General features: G+C 30.4%; 1 protein-coding gene across 6 annotated transcripts in view; it reads left to right on the top strand.

Moving 5' to 3' along the window:
- LOC124946743 (probable E3 ubiquitin-protein ligase IRF2BPL) overlaps window positions 1-18,181 on the top strand; it is a 42,778-nt gene that overhangs the window by 24,083 nt on the left and 514 nt on the right. For 3 of the 6 annotated variants that reach the window (XR_007100169.1, XM_047487912.1, XM_047487914.1), the window contains 3 exons: window positions 14,342-14,591; window positions 14,791-14,966; window positions 15,295-18,129. Coding sequence is in view for 5 of the 6 variants with exons in the window: in XM_047487912.1 (XP_047343868.1) it covers window positions 14,342-14,591; window positions 14,791-14,966; window positions 15,295-18,129 (3,261 nt within the window). In the remaining variant the exon portion in view is untranslated. Of the gene's footprint in view, window positions 1-4,533; window positions 4,686-4,787; window positions 4,975-5,235; window positions 5,496-5,928; window positions 7,232-13,635; window positions 13,883-14,341; window positions 14,592-14,790; window positions 14,967-15,294; window positions 18,130-18,181 lie in introns of those variants that run through there. The other 3 variants (XM_047487915.1, XM_047487916.1, XM_047487913.1) reach the window with 3 other exon arrangements.

The following is an 18,181-nucleotide window of genomic DNA, read 5'->3' as shown; positions in this document are numbered from 1 at the left end:
ATTATAGAAATCTTATCAAGACCGACGATTCTATTTTTAGAATTTTATGGTATATATATATGTATATATGGTGTGTGTATGTATATGTATGTATATATGTATGTGATATACCTGGGACCTCTCGACATGGCCATATGCTACGTAGAAGAAAGAGAGAAATAATAACTACATAGAACGCAAGTATGTCGAGAGACACGCGTGTGCTGCTGTTGCTGCTGCTGCTGCTGCTGCTACTAGAGGAGAGAATTCTCAGAGGAATCGTTCTAAAAGTCCCTCGTGTGCGTGCGTGCTCTCTCTCTCTCTCTCTCTCTCTATCTCTCTTTCGTATTTATACTTCCCCTTACTCCTTCTTTAATTTCATTTCCCTCTTCCCTCTCTTTCATCGGAACTCTTAACCATCTTCGTCTTCATGTTATCATCGTCCTTTGTTGTTGTCTTAGTCGTTATCTTCTTCATCGTCATCATCATCTACGTTTTAACAATCTTCATTTTAATTGTTGTCTTCGTTTTAGTTGTCTTCGTCTTCGTATCGTCTTCATCGCTTCGTAGTGTTGTACATATGCGGCAGTCGTCCAAACGCGTATAAAAGAGGCGTACGTCGAGCACGTGATAGGACGACCGTAAAAGATACACCGAGTATTCTCTTTCTCTTTCTGTCTTTCTCTCTCTTTCTCACTTCGTGTTGTGACGTCCAATAGGGTGACGTCACGATGTATATTTAGAACCAATGAATGAGACCGGTGTCTCGCTCGATATACGAATCTTTTTGGCCACGGAATATATTATGTATACATACATACACTTATAACACACACACACACACACACATACACACATATATACACGACAGATTGCGTGAACGAAATGACAACCCTTCGACGCCGATATATCGAATTAACTTTTATCAGGTTGCAACTTTATTATCTTTATCAGTTCGTAATCATCCGCTCAATTCATCAAGGATTTCAAGATTACTCTGTTTTTGTCTCTTTTGTCTTACGATAATGTTATAATAATTTTTATGTCAAATAATTTCTTTTTTTTTTCTCTCTCTTTCTTTTTTAACCAATGGTACAGAAATGAATTTTTTTGTTTTGTTAAAAAAAGTTTCTCAAATTATTTCTTTGTTTTTTTTTTTTCTTTCTTATCTTCCTCAATATCGAAAAACAATAAAATTCTGGTAAATAATATATCGAATAGAGAAAGAGGGAGGGGAATGCATTTTTGAAACCCAGAGTCAACATTTTTCGAATACAATATTTCGTGCTTAGCGATGATGGAAAATACATTTGACGGCAATACGTGTAGGGTAGTAAGTAGTTGTGTGGTAGTAGAGGACGCGCCAGAAACAGCTCCACATCTCGCTCGCTCTCTCTCTCTCTCTCTCTCTCTCTCTCTCTCTCTCTCTCTCTCTCTCTCTCTCTCTCGTATACCCTGATATTTTGCCGGTCTCCTCCTGAGTTGGGATAACTGTAATGCGGCCTCCTTTTCTTGCGCTCGTTTCGTAGTGCGTCCAGCGGAGTCGAAACAAACCGAGTATAGCCGAACAAAACCGAAACGGGCCGTAGTAATCGCGGAGGGAGCCTCGGACTCATTGACGCGCGCGCGAAAGCAAAGAAAAAACGGTGCTTCGTTTCCTTCCTGTGGACCGAAAATTTAACAACCTTGTACTTAGTCTCACTTCCGGCTAGTATGCAATCTGCTTTCACAAAAAAAAAAAAAAGATAAATAAAATAAAATGGGAAAAGAGGAAAAGAATTCTTTTTCTTTTTAAAATTAATTTTTGAAAATCAGTGATACAATTATTATTATTATTATTATTATTATTATTATTATTATTTATTATTATTATTATTATTATTATTATTATTATTATTATTTATTATTGTTTTTACTTTTTCCTTTTTTATTTGAAATATATTTTGACATTTGGCAATCAGAAGGACAATTTGAGAGCTATGACTTTTAGAAAAGTTTGACTTATAAAAAGTTATCGATGTGTGTGTTTGTGTGTGATATAGATTATTACATATAATATGTAACTATAATGAATATATATATATATATTATATGTAATATTAAATACATGTAAAGGAGAGGAAGTTCCGTTATATAGCTCATAATCGACCTTTCTCTCTGTTAGTGCCTTTTAAAATCGTATATATATCCTTGTGACACAATACTACCCACATTAGTGTTAGCATGAAAATACTCTGATCCCTTTAACTTCTTTCTTCTAAATGTCACAGATTATACACGATTGAAGGGAACTAACGGTTAATGCCTTTATCTTGATCCACAAACATTCTTATTTACTATTTGGAAATTATAATTTCTAGTTCGAAGGATAGAATTTGTATCTACGTATGCACATACATACATACATATATATATACATACATGAATACACGTCCTATCGATTAAAATAGATCACCAGCTGGCGAAGATCGTGATCTGGAAATAAACATGGAACGTGAGAGTATCTTTAAGATCGAAAAGATTTTCTCTCTCTCTCTCTCTCTCTTTCTCTGACAATACAGACACGTATATTAGTATATTGCATTGTTTAAAGTCGAATAAAACATTTCTGCCTAATTAATACTTAATACCAATTTCCGAGATAAATAAACAAAATAAAAAAAAAATATATATATATAAATTGTTCAACATTTTAATATTTTAAAAAGTTTATTAGATCGATCGTAATACACACACACACACACACACATATTAAATAAAAATGAAAATAAAAATAAAAAAAGAGCCAGGGAGAAAGAGAGAAGAGGTTGAGAGACACTTAACGATGTTGCTTCTCGTGCCCTCTACGTCATCATGGTTGGGACGTTGTAAGCAGTTGCGTGCGTGCGTGCGTGCATGCATGCATGCATGCATGCATGCATGAGTGCGTGCGTGCGTGCGTCCGTGCGTGCGTGGCAAGAGCAGCCAGAGCAGCAGGAGCGTACGATTAGAGTGAAGGAGGTGGGGCGAATTGAGGGAAGGGGTGCAGTCGTACGTCCCTTCACGTCCCGTGGTGGGAATGTACTTTCGAAACAAGGCCGCTACTACACCACCGATAATCCGTTCATTCGTTCGAATATCGCCGGCGATGACTGCGTCGACGTCGACGACGACGACGACAAGTAGGATAACGAGAACGGCACCTAGGAGTAGGAGTAAGGGAGGAGGGAATCGAGGGAGAGGAACGAGGACGACGGTGGCGACGCAACCGACGCTCTTCGCGTCGAGCGTGACTAAGCCTTCGACGCCTACGTGCGTGATGCGATCTTATGTATGTGTGTATATATACGATGTATGTATTTATACACAACACACACTTAATGAGATACGCACGCGCTTTTTCCTCTTTACTTCGTCTCTCTTTCTTTATCTCTCTCTTATCTGTTACTATTCCTCCTTTTCCTCTCGTAATAGCATCGTTGATCTTTCGCATCTTCCACTCGGTTGAATCTTCGTTTCTACGTAAGAATTGTAAAGGGAGATATAGATAGATAGATTGATAGGCAGTAAAAAAAGAGAGAGAGAGAGACAGAGAGAGAGAATCGGGTGACTCTCTCTCTCTCTCTCTTTCTACTGATCTCTCCCTCTCCTAACGTCTTCTCCATCCTTCCTATCGAAGTCGTCATGGAAAAGTACTAGTCACACGTCTTCTTTATGCTTCATGAGGCGCTCCTGTTATTCCACAATGATCGTTTCTAATCCCGCAAATCTTTTCTATATATTTTTTTTGTATATATATATATATATATATTTTCTTTTTTTTTCCTTTTTCTTCTGCTTTTTTTTCTTTTTTTTATTTTCTCTTATTTTATTTTTTTCTTTCTTTTTCTTTTCCTCTTTTTTTACTTCTACAAATCACCGCAAATCCTTTTTATAAATTTGCATTATATTTGTTTGAATTATTATTGTTAGATTTTTTATACGTTCTATGTAATATTTTTAAAATTAATCTTGAAATGTTCTTTCTCTTCTTTTTCTTTTCCTTCTTTTCTTTTCTTTGTTTTTTATTTTTTACGATGCTTTTAACATAATTAGTATTGCCGTTAAAGATATAAGAAATAGATAGGAACAAATTATTAGCGTTTCGCTGACCTTACTTAACGTATGCATTTATCTACGTTCCACATTTCGAGTGGGTATCACACAATGAAATCGATATTATTCGATCGAGAGTTTTAATGATGAAGTCCTATGAGAAAGTGAATGTTAAAATGAACTCGCGTAGGAATTAATTAGTTTTATTAATAGTCACCGATCCAGTGTGTAACGCTTGATGAAATAATAATCGTATTTCTATCTGATTTGTACTGTTAAATGTTCTTGTACTGTTTTATATTTGTATTTCTTTATTATTATTATATTATTCTTTTTTTTTTTTTTTATAAGAAAATGGTTGTCTAAGTAATTGTATAAGAAGACATGCAATTTAATTCACTGTTACTTTGACTTTATTATATAGATGATATATATAGTATATATATATATTTAATATATATATATATATATGATTTACAGTTGCTTACGTTGGCTCGTCCATTCCGTTGGCACCTGCAAACGTAGCAGCAAATGGCGGAGGATCTCCTCTTCGTCCTAGAACGAGTCCTCCGCCGCCACCTCCACCAACGCAAGAAAGTCCTAACGATAATCCACAAAATAATCATCATCAGGTAAAAAGTCTTAAAATAAATGATTTTACGTATGAACATTGAGAAAAGAAAATCTCTTAAGAATATGTCTGATCTTATCAAAGTCGCGGTTTACTTTTGTAGGGATCGACGAACGGACCTTCACCGATGGCCGCCTTGATGTCTGTTGCCGACAATCTGACGTCTCCAGAACCCGTACCTCAGCCACCAAACAATCCAAGTCCCACGAGCAGAAGCCCACCAACTACAGCTACCAACGTTCAACAACGTAGCGCTTCCAGAGGTTCTCAGCACAGTCCTAATGGTTCAGGTAAATTCCTAAGCTAATCCTAAGATGGTCTATGTATAAAGTGTTACAAATTGTTTTTTATCAAATTTTATTAAGTTCAATAAAATATTTTGACAATGCGAATAAATTTATATCATTGTTGAATGAATTTGTATTCATTTCATTTTCAAAATCATATCCCATTATGTAAAACAAAATTATTTTTAAATATTGTAACACTTTATATATATATATATAATGATGCATTATCTCTTGGACGAATAAGATGAGAATGACGGAAAGTCAATTTTCTCTCAGGAACGTCGGGCAGAAGATCTAGCTGTTCCAGGCACGTATCTTCGACGACGGTAACGACGTCGTCTGAAGGTGCAGTGGCACAATCAGCAGGTGCCGAGCCTGTATCAGCACCAACCTTAAAATGCACTCTTTGTCAAGAACGTCTCGAAGACACGCACTTTGTTCAGTGTCCAAGCGTTCCCCATCACAAATTTTGTTTCCCTTGCAGTCGAGATAGCATAAAGAGACAGGGTGCTGGTTCTGAGGTAACTATGGTTTCTTTTTTCTCTCCGCTTTTTCTTCTTATTCTAATCAATTAATATTATAATATTATTTGAGAAGGTAGACGTCTCTGTAGCTTTTTTTTGGTAATCTTTTTTCATATGATTATTTCATTAAAAAAAAAAAAAAAAAAAAAACGCTGTTATAATAGTTTTTGACTATTTCATTAAAAAAAATTATTACTTGTAAATCATCATAAATTTGCGAACTCTTCGCAAAATTTTTAAATAATACATTTCATTTGTATATAATATTTACAAAACTATTAGTTTTGATAATTGACCGAATATGCATTTGTCGTAAAAAGATGTGGAAAAAATTTAGAACGAGATAAATTTTCTTCGGATTATATCGTCGATCAGTGGGATGATCTCAAATTGGATTACCATAGATATTAATTCTGTTATTAATTTGTAGGTTTACTGTCCGAGTGGAGAGAAGTGTCCGTTGGCAAACAGCCAAGTACCGTGGGCGTTTATGCAAGGAGAGATAGCAACCATTCTTGGTGAAGATACTACTGGTTCAGGGCTTAAGGTCAAGAAGGAAAGGGAAACTTAAAGAGAGTTTCGAGAATTTTGACCGTGGCTCCAATTTTTCGCCCTCCCATTAAAAAGGAGGGTGTTAATGGTGAAACCGTGAAGGTTCACCGAATAGTTTTGGTAACGGTGTTTAAACGTTGGTTAAATATGCGAGCCAACAAAAAAACGACTAGAGCCAAAGACGCATTGTCGATGTTGTACGAATTGGGTTCCCATGAAAAGCAGCATTACGTTGTTTGTCAGGGAAAGTGGACGATTTGGCGTTTACAATATTGTTTAACTATCTCTCTTTTTTTTTTTTTCTACCACTGTATAAGGTATTGTGATCGATCGATCGTTCGTTCATTCGTCCGTTCGTTCGTTCGTTCGTTCATTAGGTTTGTTCGTTTGGTCTTTACAGAAATTGGTCTTGAGAAGAAGTCTTTGGCAAATTGTACGCTGGCGCCGGTTCTTTGCACACATACAAAGATACACATACAAATGAAACATATACAAATACACAGACATACACATACATACACATACATACACATACATATACATACAGAACGTGCAACGCAGACATGTATATATACGAATATTATGGAGATAACGAATATCGCGTTTCGGGCCATAAGTAAATTTTTTTAGTTATATCCCTTTTTCTCTTTCTCTCTCTCTCTCTCTCTCTCTCTCCTCTCTCTTTCTATCTATCTATCTATCTATCTATCTATCTATCTATCTATCTATCTATCTATCTATCTATCTATCTATTTTTCTCTTTATCTTTCTCTCTGTCTCTGTCTTTCTTCATTCAAAATCTACAAGAATTTTGTGCCGTTTACCCAGCGCGATGGGAGAAGGGGCGAGCTAATTCCTGCTCATATATATTATATTTGTATTTGTATTTGTATTTTGGCTGACAATCGCCTTCCTTTTTAATTGTCGTTTCCTGTATTAAATGCCTTTTTTATTGTGTACGCGCTAAGAAGCGCGTACGAAAGGTATACACATAAAACACACATACACGCATACACGCATACGAACACATCCACATACAGGATGCGCATGAGTATTATACAACTTTTTATTAAGAAAACAAAAAAATAAAAAAGAAAAAAAAAACAGAAAAAAAAACAGAAAAAACAAACGAAAAAATCGTATAATTATATATATATATACATTATATATATATATATATACATACATATGTATGTTGCGTTTGATTCTTAAACAACACACCAAGTTGGAAAAAAGTGAAATACGTACGAAATTTTGGTTGGTTCATTCGTGAAATAAAAAACACGAACGATTTATCGAATTTTTTCCTTTGATATAATATTTCTACTTTTTGCTCGTAATCAAACAACGTCCTCCTGAATACAATTTCGGACTAACGAGCGCGTGGGATTTCTTGTATATTATGTAAATGTTGTGTGTGTATATATGTATATATACACATATAGTATATATATATATATACATATGCATATATATATGTGTATATATATGTATACTACGTTATTAGTAAAGAAAAAACAAATCACGTACGACTAAAGGAGTACCACCCATTTTTATGTGTACAAACAAACAAAAAATAACGCATTCGTTTGCATTCGATATATTATACTAAATTATTTTGTTTTCTCTCTCTCCCTCTCTATCTATCAATCTCTCTATCTCTATTCCGTTTTTATTATTATTACTATTACTATTATTATTATTATTATTATTATTATTATTATTATTATTATTATTATTACTATTACTACTACTACTACTACTATTACTACTACTACTATTACTATTATTACTACTACTATTACTATTATTATTATTAATATTATTATTATTATTATTATTATTATTATTATTATTATTATTATTATTATTATTATTATTCTTTTTTTCTCGTTGATATTTTTTGTTTTCTTTCATCCCTTTCTTCCTGATCGATTATTTTTTATCATAACAAACGAGTAATACGTAATAATATTTCGATGACATTTTTTGTCGAAATCTTCGAAACCTAATCGTCTTTTCGTATTTAATTTTATTTTTCCGTTTTGCTTGTATGTAAAAAATAAAAATAATGATGAAAAAGAAAAAGAAGAAAGTATATCCGTGTTCTTCAGATTTTTATTAAAAGGGGAAAAAAAAGAAAAAAGGAAATCCGAAGAAATCGACGAGCGATGATTAATTAATTAATTAATTAATTAATTGATTGATTGAATGAATTCTTTATCTCCGTCTCGCTTTTCAGATTAAACGGATTGAGGTCAATTGATTCGCGACTTTGTAACGTCCACTTTCGCCTTTAGTTGTTTATCTCTATCTCGCCTAGACTTTAAGTAAAAAAAGGGCCTTTTTGGTTTTTCATTTTGCCGATGAAAAAGAAAAGAATACGCCCGTCAAATAGGAACCATACACTCGCTAATTGTCTCTAAAGAAAAAGAAAAAAGAATAAGGAAAAGAAAAAGAAGGAGGAGGAGGAGGAGGAGAAGAAAAATAAATAAATAAGTAAATAAATAAATAAAAGTAAACATAAATAAATAAATAAATAAAAGTAAAAGGAAGAAGGATATAAGGAAAATAGAAGTGATAATAATAATGAAAAAAAGAGAGAAAAAAAAGAGAAAAAAGAATCCGAAAGAAAATGCAGTCTGACTTTTTTGCTTAGATGCATGCTAATGGAGTGAAGAGGGAGGGTAGGTGAATGGATGATCATCGTGGCTCAGGGGGAGGAGAGGTTGAAATATGATACTTTTTCATGATTCCCGTGAGCATGCAAACACCCACGAGGAATAAAAAGAAAACAAATAAATAAACAAATAAATAAAACAAAAATAAAAAATAAGAATTAAAAATGAGAGAAGAGACCACCGAATGTAATAAGAGCAGCTCCTTGTTGTTGTTGTTGTATATAATTGTACAAATTGACGATATTAAAAAGGGGACACAACGAACGGAACGAAGTCTCGACGAGAGAGTCTTTCCCATTTTTTTTTTTTTATTTTTCTTTTTCTTTTTTCTTTGTTTTATTTCTTTTTTTGTTTGTTTCGTTTCTCGCGAATATAGAAATTCTTATTTCTCTTTGTACATTCATTGTCTTGTCATATGCGCTATATATGTATTTTCAAGCGTTCCTCTTGTCTTGGACTCTCGTGACTTCTGCGCCGAAGTGTCCAGGAGGGATGATAATGAGAGAGTGATAGAGAGAAAGAGAGGAAGATATACGTAAGAATGAGAAAAAAATAGAAGGAGGAATTGATGAAAAAAATGATAAATAGCAATACGCGATCCTACATACGTGATATATTTCTTTTTCTTTTTTTATTTAATCTTATACGAGTCAAATGGATCGATATTCTGAATGAGAGAGTGAATGAGAGGGAGAGAGAAATGTGAGAAAGAGAGTTTGCAGAGATCTTACTACGTATTGTCTATAATAATACATTGTAAGTGTGACATATATATATATATATATATATATATATATATATGTATATACATATATATATGTGTATATATATATGTATATACATATATATATGTGTATATATATATGTATATACATATATATATGTGTATATATATATATATATATACATATATTTGTGTATATATATATATATATATTTTATATATATATGTGTATATATATATAAAATCGAGCAGATAAATCGTAAGAGTGTGTGATGAATGATGTGTGACCTTTGTACGAAAAAATTCAATGTTTGTCTTATATATTACACCGAACTTTTTTTAATTTGTGTGAATGTTTTTCTTTCCCTTTTTTTTTTCATTTTTTTTTCATTTTCTTTTTTTTTTTTTCTTTCTGTTTTCTTCCTCTCGAAGAAAATGAGATATATATGTATGTCTTGGCTAGATTGTCGCCATTTTTTGTACAACATTATTCGTTTAAATATATTGTGACAAGATGTTAGACCGTTTTTTAATCAGTTGACTGTCTTATTGTTTTGTCAATTTTTACATGTAAAAAAAACAAACAAATTATTCGGACAACTCGTTTTTCTCGTGTCATTCAAGCCTTTTCTTCTTTCTTTTTTTTTTCTTTTCTTCTCTTTCTCTTTGGATAAGACGAGTTGATAATTCGAATTTCTATAAGGACGAATTTTTGTTCATAGCATTCACATTTTTTTTAATGCTTCGATGTTCGGTACCAGAATGTGTATATATATGCCATATATATATATATGTATTCTGTTTATCGGATTTATTACTCGTTCTTATCTCTTTTTTGTTATTACTATTATTATTATTATTATTATTATTATTATTATTATATTATTATTATTATTATTATATTATTTGTTTGTTAACTTATAATTTGTCTGTTCAGTATTCCAAGAACGAAACGGATTTTATTTTTTTTCTCTTTTTTTTTTTATTTTTTTCTTTCTTTTTTTGTCTTTGAATGAGACATGAGAGACGAAAAACACGTGTCCTCATTATCATTGTCACCGAAAATTATATATATATATATATATATATATATATATATATACGCGTGCGTGAGTATGTGAATGTTGCGAGAGGGTGAAAGAACTTTTTCACGCGAGTTTCCACCATATTTTAACTAATTAATAATTTTTATCATGCTCGTTCCGTTCTTTTCTTTTTTGTTCTTTTTTTCTTTCTTCTTTTATACGATATCTGTATAGTTAACCACAGATACACGAAAGCGCAAACACGTCGAAAAACAATACGTCAAATAGCAATTGTAGTAGCGAATAATGAAATTTTCTAGTACATATACCATACCTCGAAAAAAACGCGTAACACTGTACTCTTTATCGTATGTATGCAGCAAGCAAAGGCAAAAATATATGTGTTGATGTGTAATCATCCTGAGTTCTCATTATTTCTTTCTAATTGTGCTTTTTATTATTATTTCTCTCCTCTCTTTCTCTCTCTCTCTCTCTATTTATCTCTATCTCTCTACCTTGTCCGTTTCGTTTACCGTTTTAATAAACGGGATTACTATTTTCATTTTATTTGATTTTTCAATACTGTCGAAAATAGTTATTGCAAATCGTTCGTTTTACTTTATTTCTCAACATTGCCAGAAATAAATTGTAATAAATCATTTTTCTTTTTTTATTTGTTTTACTTTAATCTACACAATATTATCAGCGAATAATTGCTAGAAATCATTTCTTATTTTACTTTATATTTCAATATTGTGTGAAATAGTTATAGTAATAGTTACGTCTTTATATCAATTTATTTTTCAACATTTTCAGGAATAGCTGTGAGAAATTTTAATTGTACATTATTTTTAGCATATTAACGTGAATAATAATTTTATAAAATTGAAATTTTAACACGTACAAATGTATGATTTAAAATGATATGAAAATTGAATAGAATTTTCATTGGACGATGTTTTCACATTTGGTATTAATCCGATTAGAATGGTCTTATGAGGTATTACGTCACGAATTTTCATATTTCGGAATCAATTTCTCAGTGCTTACGTCGTCGTAAGTTCGCGAGAATTTCTGGACATTGAAAATCAATGCCAATGTTCTGCTGGGGTAGAAATTATTGAGAGAGTGAGAGAGAGAAAGCGAGCGCAAAAGAGAGAGAGATAGAGTGAGAAAGCAAAAGAAAGAGTAGAGGGGTGACAAGAGAAGGGATGGTTACGGGACAAAGAACGCAGTACCGGTATATTGATCTGTCGTTCCCAGACGGTCTGAACTGTCTGCCACCAAACGAATCCGAATTTAAAGCGAGCGACGATCGTCACGTGACTACGATAAAAATTCAACAATAAATTTGCATAATTTTTCATTATCTTCAATTTTTTTTAGATCATACGGCGTTCATAGGTTCATTCAAGTTAAAAATAATGCAATAAGGAAAATCATCCTCGTCGTTCAATATATATATATATATCATATTTTTGTTTCTATTATGTCACGTGAAATTTCTTTTGCATTGGCGCAGTTATTAATATTCATTCAAAATTAAAAATAATCTAATAAGCATCAAATATACCAATTAAAATTGATCGAAATATTATGCTGGTCGTTTCATAGGGAAGAAAGAAAAAATACGTGAAGTATATTCGAAAAATATACAGCGCTGCAATGTTCTCACGATTCGTGTTAATTGAAAAAGAAAAAAAGGTATTCATTAAAAGTAAAAATAATTCAATAAAGATTACGTTCGATTATAAAAGTTATTAAAATTTAATTCGCCTTTTCGTAAAAAAATATATAATATTAGGATTTTTGAGGAAAACAAAAAAAAAATAAAGAACGTACCACGATGTCATTTTCTTTACTACGCGTGTTGACAAAAAATTCATTGTCATTAAAAATAGTTCAACAAAGATTAAATTCAATTATAAAAGTAATTGAAATTATGCTCAGTGTCGTGAACAAAAAGAAAATATTTAGGTAGATGCTTTTGAAAAAACGTGTCGTAATGTCACGTGTCTTTCTTTTTCTTTTTTTTTGTGTTAATACTCATTGACGATTAAAAATCAATAATAAAAAAGAAAATATTATTCTTGTGATGCAATTTTATTCGATTGTACAATTTGAACATGGTACATGGCTTGAGGAAAAGGATTCTTCACCTTTAAGGGTCAACATACGCGATCGTTACCGCTTAAGGAGTATCGTCACACGACAGTTCGAGCTAAGTATTTCGTCATCGTTCTTCTATATCACAACTTCGTGTTGGACTTGTCACGCGATATATTTATTTCATTTTTAATTAATATTTTTATATAAGAGCATCTCTTTAAATAGAACAAACAATTTTTATTTTATGTGTATGCATGTGTATATATATATATATATATATATATATATATATATGTATATATATATACTTCTTTTTTTCTCTCTTTTTGTTCACTCGCAATAATTAAATAAAATATTTATATGTTAATGTGTAATTGATAAAAAATTAATTATTAAATATAAAATATCGTAAATCTCGTGATATAAATCGAAAAATGAATTTTGATTGGTTGACTTTTATGATTATGTTAATACTGATCAAAATACTGATCAAAATTCAATAAAGTTTTATGCTACGATTTTTTATTTTTTGAAATCCCAATTTTATGCATTATACACAAATACATAGATATATACACATCTTTCAATGCATATTCGCGATGTTCCATCGTCTTTAAAGCATGTCGTGTATGTGCGTACCTTCGACGTACTGTTATTGATCATGGCGCATTAAAGCCGGGAGACCTCTTGGAGATACGTGGAGATTAATGACGTCTGCTTTAATAGCATCATTCTCTGCTCGAAAAAAAAACGCAAAATTTATTTCGATATTTTATAATTCATTTTTTCCTTCGATTCTAATAATCGAAAGGAAAAAAGAAGGGAAGAAAAAGAAAAGGAAAAAAAATAAAGAAAAATATAATTTATCCAATTCGAATTCGAAAATAATATATAAGAAATTAATTTTATTTTGAAGAAAATATCAAAATAAATGATAAATATTTTCGGCGGTCATTTTTGTCAAATGAAATAAATTTAAGATCGTTTATATATATATATATATATATATATATATATATATATATATATATATATTTCTTTTTTCTTTTCCTTATTGATTCATAAAATTTTTCTTATCATTTACGTACACGGAATATTCGCACTAAACAGGTCGTTCCCTTTAAGGGTCGATAATAGAGTGTATAGAAATCTTACAGTGCGGAACCAGATGTGCAGAACGTTTCGCGACGTCGCAGAACATGCTGGATCGTTCCGCGACGCGGAACGTTCCGTTTCCGTTCGAAAGACCGCAAGAACATTAAATTACTGTCTTGTTATCGTCGCCGATATAATGTTAGTAATTTTATGTATTTCTATGATAATAATTATTAAGCGTATTATTATAACCCATGTGATCGTAAAATATCTTTCTTTTTTATTTAATCGAGTTTATGAAATATTTTCGAATTTTTTTCTTTTTAATTCGACTAATAAATGTTTATAAATATTTTGTAAATAAGAATGTATTAAAAATGTTTTTCTTATTATATAAAATTTGTAATATCTGTCGTATATGTCTATAATATACGTTCTTTTTATATATAAATATAAATTTTAGATAAATCTTATTATATATTTGTTTTATATACCAATGATACATTTTTTATATGAATATAAGTTTTATATAAATTTTACTATTTTTACTATATCAGTGATACGTTTTTTATATATAAATATAAATTACACAAACAATTACAATTGTACAATTGTAATTGTACAATTTATTTGATATATCAATGATATATTTTTTAGGAGACAACGATACGAGGCAAATCAATCAAAGAAAAAAATAAGACAACGAAGATCGGATAACGAATGCTATTGTAAAAAGAATGTTATGCAGGAAACTACCAAAGAATATTTTTATCCCAGTACAACGAGTCTTATGGATCATAGCTCTGTACATTCTTTGCAATCTCGAAGAATCTTAGAAGAAGTTGAAAATTCAAGGGAAAAGACAATTGATCGAAGATCTACGACTATCGATTTTGATATCGAATCGGTATAAAAAATTATTCTTCTTTTTCGTTTATATTATATTCGTATATATTATTCTTACGATATTTATTTTTATTTCTTTTTTTATTTCTTACAAAAAGTTCATTAATTTTTTATTACAATTTAAAGCTAATAACATTTTTTTGATTATTATCATTTCTTTTTTCTTCATTTCTAATTATTAATATTATTATCGTATTAAGCCGGACAAGCAAAGATTCAAGACGAATAATCTTGAGAGCCCATTACTTTCTCCTGATACACAAAGTGCAATCGAAAATGCAGAAAAAATACTCAAAGAAGTACAACATAAAATCACAGAAGTTACTTGGCTATACACTAAAACTGAAACTAAACGCAGAGTTAAAAAGAAGGAAAGGTTGGTTGAATTTTAACAAATTTAGTAACTTATTGTTTATCCTTTTTTCATTAATGTTGTTATTATTATAAGATTTTTATTATCTATATGCATTAATTTCTTTCTTTTTATACGCAATAAAAATTGTATTTAAATATACATATATTACTAATAAAAATAATTATATATATGTAATATAATATATATTTATATAAATATATTATTATTAATCCTACTATATAATTATTATTATGTTATCTATCGTATAAATAATTTATTATCTGCCTGTTATATTTTTTTAATCAATTTTCTCGATTTATAATTTTATCTTTTTTTTAATTCGTTTAAGGTACACCGATTACTTAGAACCACCTTTAGAAGATGAGAAAGAAGAAGCACTATATATACGCGAACTTGTGTCCTCAAAACTCAAAGAAATCGATTATGAAGAGACCGAAAGCAACTCGGAGAGAGACGAAATTTTGACAAAGAAAATCATGAAAAAACGTGACAAAAGAATCGCACATTTGTTGGAACCAAAATTTCGAATTGCAAAAAGATATTCCAACGATATTCTTTATCGACAAAGAAATCGCTATTGTTGCATACCTTACGAACAAGTCGAATTTAATAATCCAAAATGTACGATTACGAAGAAAAATGAAATAATAAAAGATGATAGAGTCGATGCTAACAAACGTAAAATAAAATCTTTAACGATTCAAAATGCTCCACCATTAAATATCGCAAGGGAATTGATGAAACAAAATTTAGGCTACGTTAACATATCGCCCGATACATCTTTCGCTCATAATAATTCTAATGTTAATATTTATAAATTCCGTCATGAATCTTGTATAAATGATAAATCATCGAAAGATAGTAATATTAATGAATCAAGAATGGAAGAAACGATCGATGAAATCGATGAAAGTTCAATAAAGAATCGACCGATTAATAAAAAGTTTAGAATAGAAAAAAAACAAGACAGAATTGAAAAAGATATAATAACACAATATAATCCTGTTTCGAAGGACGAGGATGATTCTTATTCTAAAGACTTGATAGACGAAAGGAGGAATGATCTATCGTCTGAACGTGAAATAAATAGTGGACGGGAGGAGAATAAAGATGGAGAGAACGTTTCGAAACATCTGCCAAGGACAGGTGTCGACTGTTTTCGTTCGAATGGTGAATCAAACTCCTCTTCTACTTATTCGGACCATATTAAAAACCTAATACCTGAACATAGAAAAATTAGCATTAAAAGTGTTAATCCTTACGTTGATACAGATATAAAAAAATTTATACAAAAAGATGAGATAAAGGATACGAGTAAATCTCACGATATTGATGATAATAATGATCATGATAACGTAGACGATGAAAATGTTAATAATTATAGACAAAGAATCGATAGAAATCTGAGTGAAACTTCGCTTGATAATATCAAAGAAATCGAGGAAGATAATATTAAGATATTAAAAAAAAATAAAAAAACGGATTGCGAGAAAACATTTAAAATGATTCATAAACATGATTTACGAAGGGACCAAAAGAAAAAATTATATAATAAGATCGATGAACGTTTTGAAAATATTTTTCAAAAATACGATCTAAGAAATAATTCGTCGTACAAATCAAAAGATGAGAGTAGAAATGTTTTAGATAACAGTATGCATGATTCAGATAATAGTATTTTTAATGAGATCGAATTAAATCCACCTTCGATCGAAAATTTCAATGATATATTCTTTCTTTATGATAAAATGATCGAACGTATTTCTAAAAGTGAAAAGAAATTAGAAGAGATGTTAGAAGAATTTCAATTGAAATTATCCGTTCAATCTCATAACACTAAGTTACCTAATAATACTGATGTTACATATTGTAATTTAATAGCCCTTAAAAGTGATAATACGAAATTAATGAAATTAAATCCTTCGAAATTAGTATATAAACATCAAGAAAATGATGAATCAATGTTATCATTATCGGACGAAGCAATTGTTATATCTGAAGAAGACAAATTACAAAAAAATTCGTGTATTATAAACGATCATTCGTCATTAACAAATAAATTCTGTAATTTAAGAGAGGAAACTTCCAAGGTTCATACGTATTCATTGGAACAAAAACAAAGTGACAAATTGATTAATAAGATTTTTACGTTAGATAAATCTAATTTGTGTTCTATCGAATTAAACGTAGAAAATATCCCTGACGTAGAAAAGAAAACGTTAGAAATTTGTTCTAATAATGAAAATGTTATGGCTTGTGTTCCTCTCTCAACAAATTATCATTCTAATAATATTGATGTCCTTGAAGATTTGCGAAGGAATGACGAATCCAATCAAACATCGTTTAATAATGAGGAATTACTTCTTCCTAAAGCTTCAAAATGTCTTTTGAAACGTCAAGATCAATTTGTCGACCATCTATCTTTCGAGAAAAAGATCAGTTTTGAACGATCGATTGTTAATAGTTTATCAAATGTAGAATATAATCCTTTGATGGTACAAGAATTAATTAAGCACTTACAACTGTTTTCGAATGTATATAATCATGATATTCCTACCATTTTACAAAAGTTTTTTGTTGATACCATAAACCGAGAATCCAATTTAATCTTGGATCTTTTACCAAAACAAAAACATGATTACGAAAATGAAAAAAGTTGTTCGGTGAAAGCATTTGTGCAAGATAACGAATACAAAGTGCATGATGATGTTATCTCTAATACAAATTCTTTCGATGATATTACATACAATCCTATGCAATGTAAACAAAAATCTTTTGAAATTTGTCCATTAAGTACTATGGAAATCGAAGATACCAAAAGTTCGATCAATGAATTAAATCAAAATGAAATTCAAGTATTAGAAAAAAGTACTCAGTATGATATTTCACATGAACAAGACATTCTTGAATGTGAAGATAGAATTATTAAAGATATTTACTTTGATAAGAAAAATGAAAAACAAGTATCCGATACAAAGTCTGAAATAGACAAATATTCTACTAAACAGAAACAAGAAAATTATTCAGATGATACAAAATTACATTTTATAATAAATGATAATACCAATAAAAATGATAAAAGCTCTGATATAAATATGGTAGTTTCCAATTTGCATTTACTTACAAAAGTAATTGATAAGTTATCAGAGGGTGAAGATTGCAGGTATGTAAAATATTAATATTGTTATTCCTTAAAAATTATTTGTTATTAATGA

The sequence above is a fragment of the Vespa velutina genome, chromosome 2, assembly GCF_912470025.1.
Source record: "Vespa velutina chromosome 2, iVesVel2.1, whole genome shotgun sequence".
NCBI classification, from domain to species: domain Eukaryota; kingdom Metazoa; phylum Arthropoda; class Insecta; order Hymenoptera; family Vespidae; genus Vespa; species Vespa velutina.
This window is presented reverse-complemented; position numbering and strand designations above follow the sequence as displayed.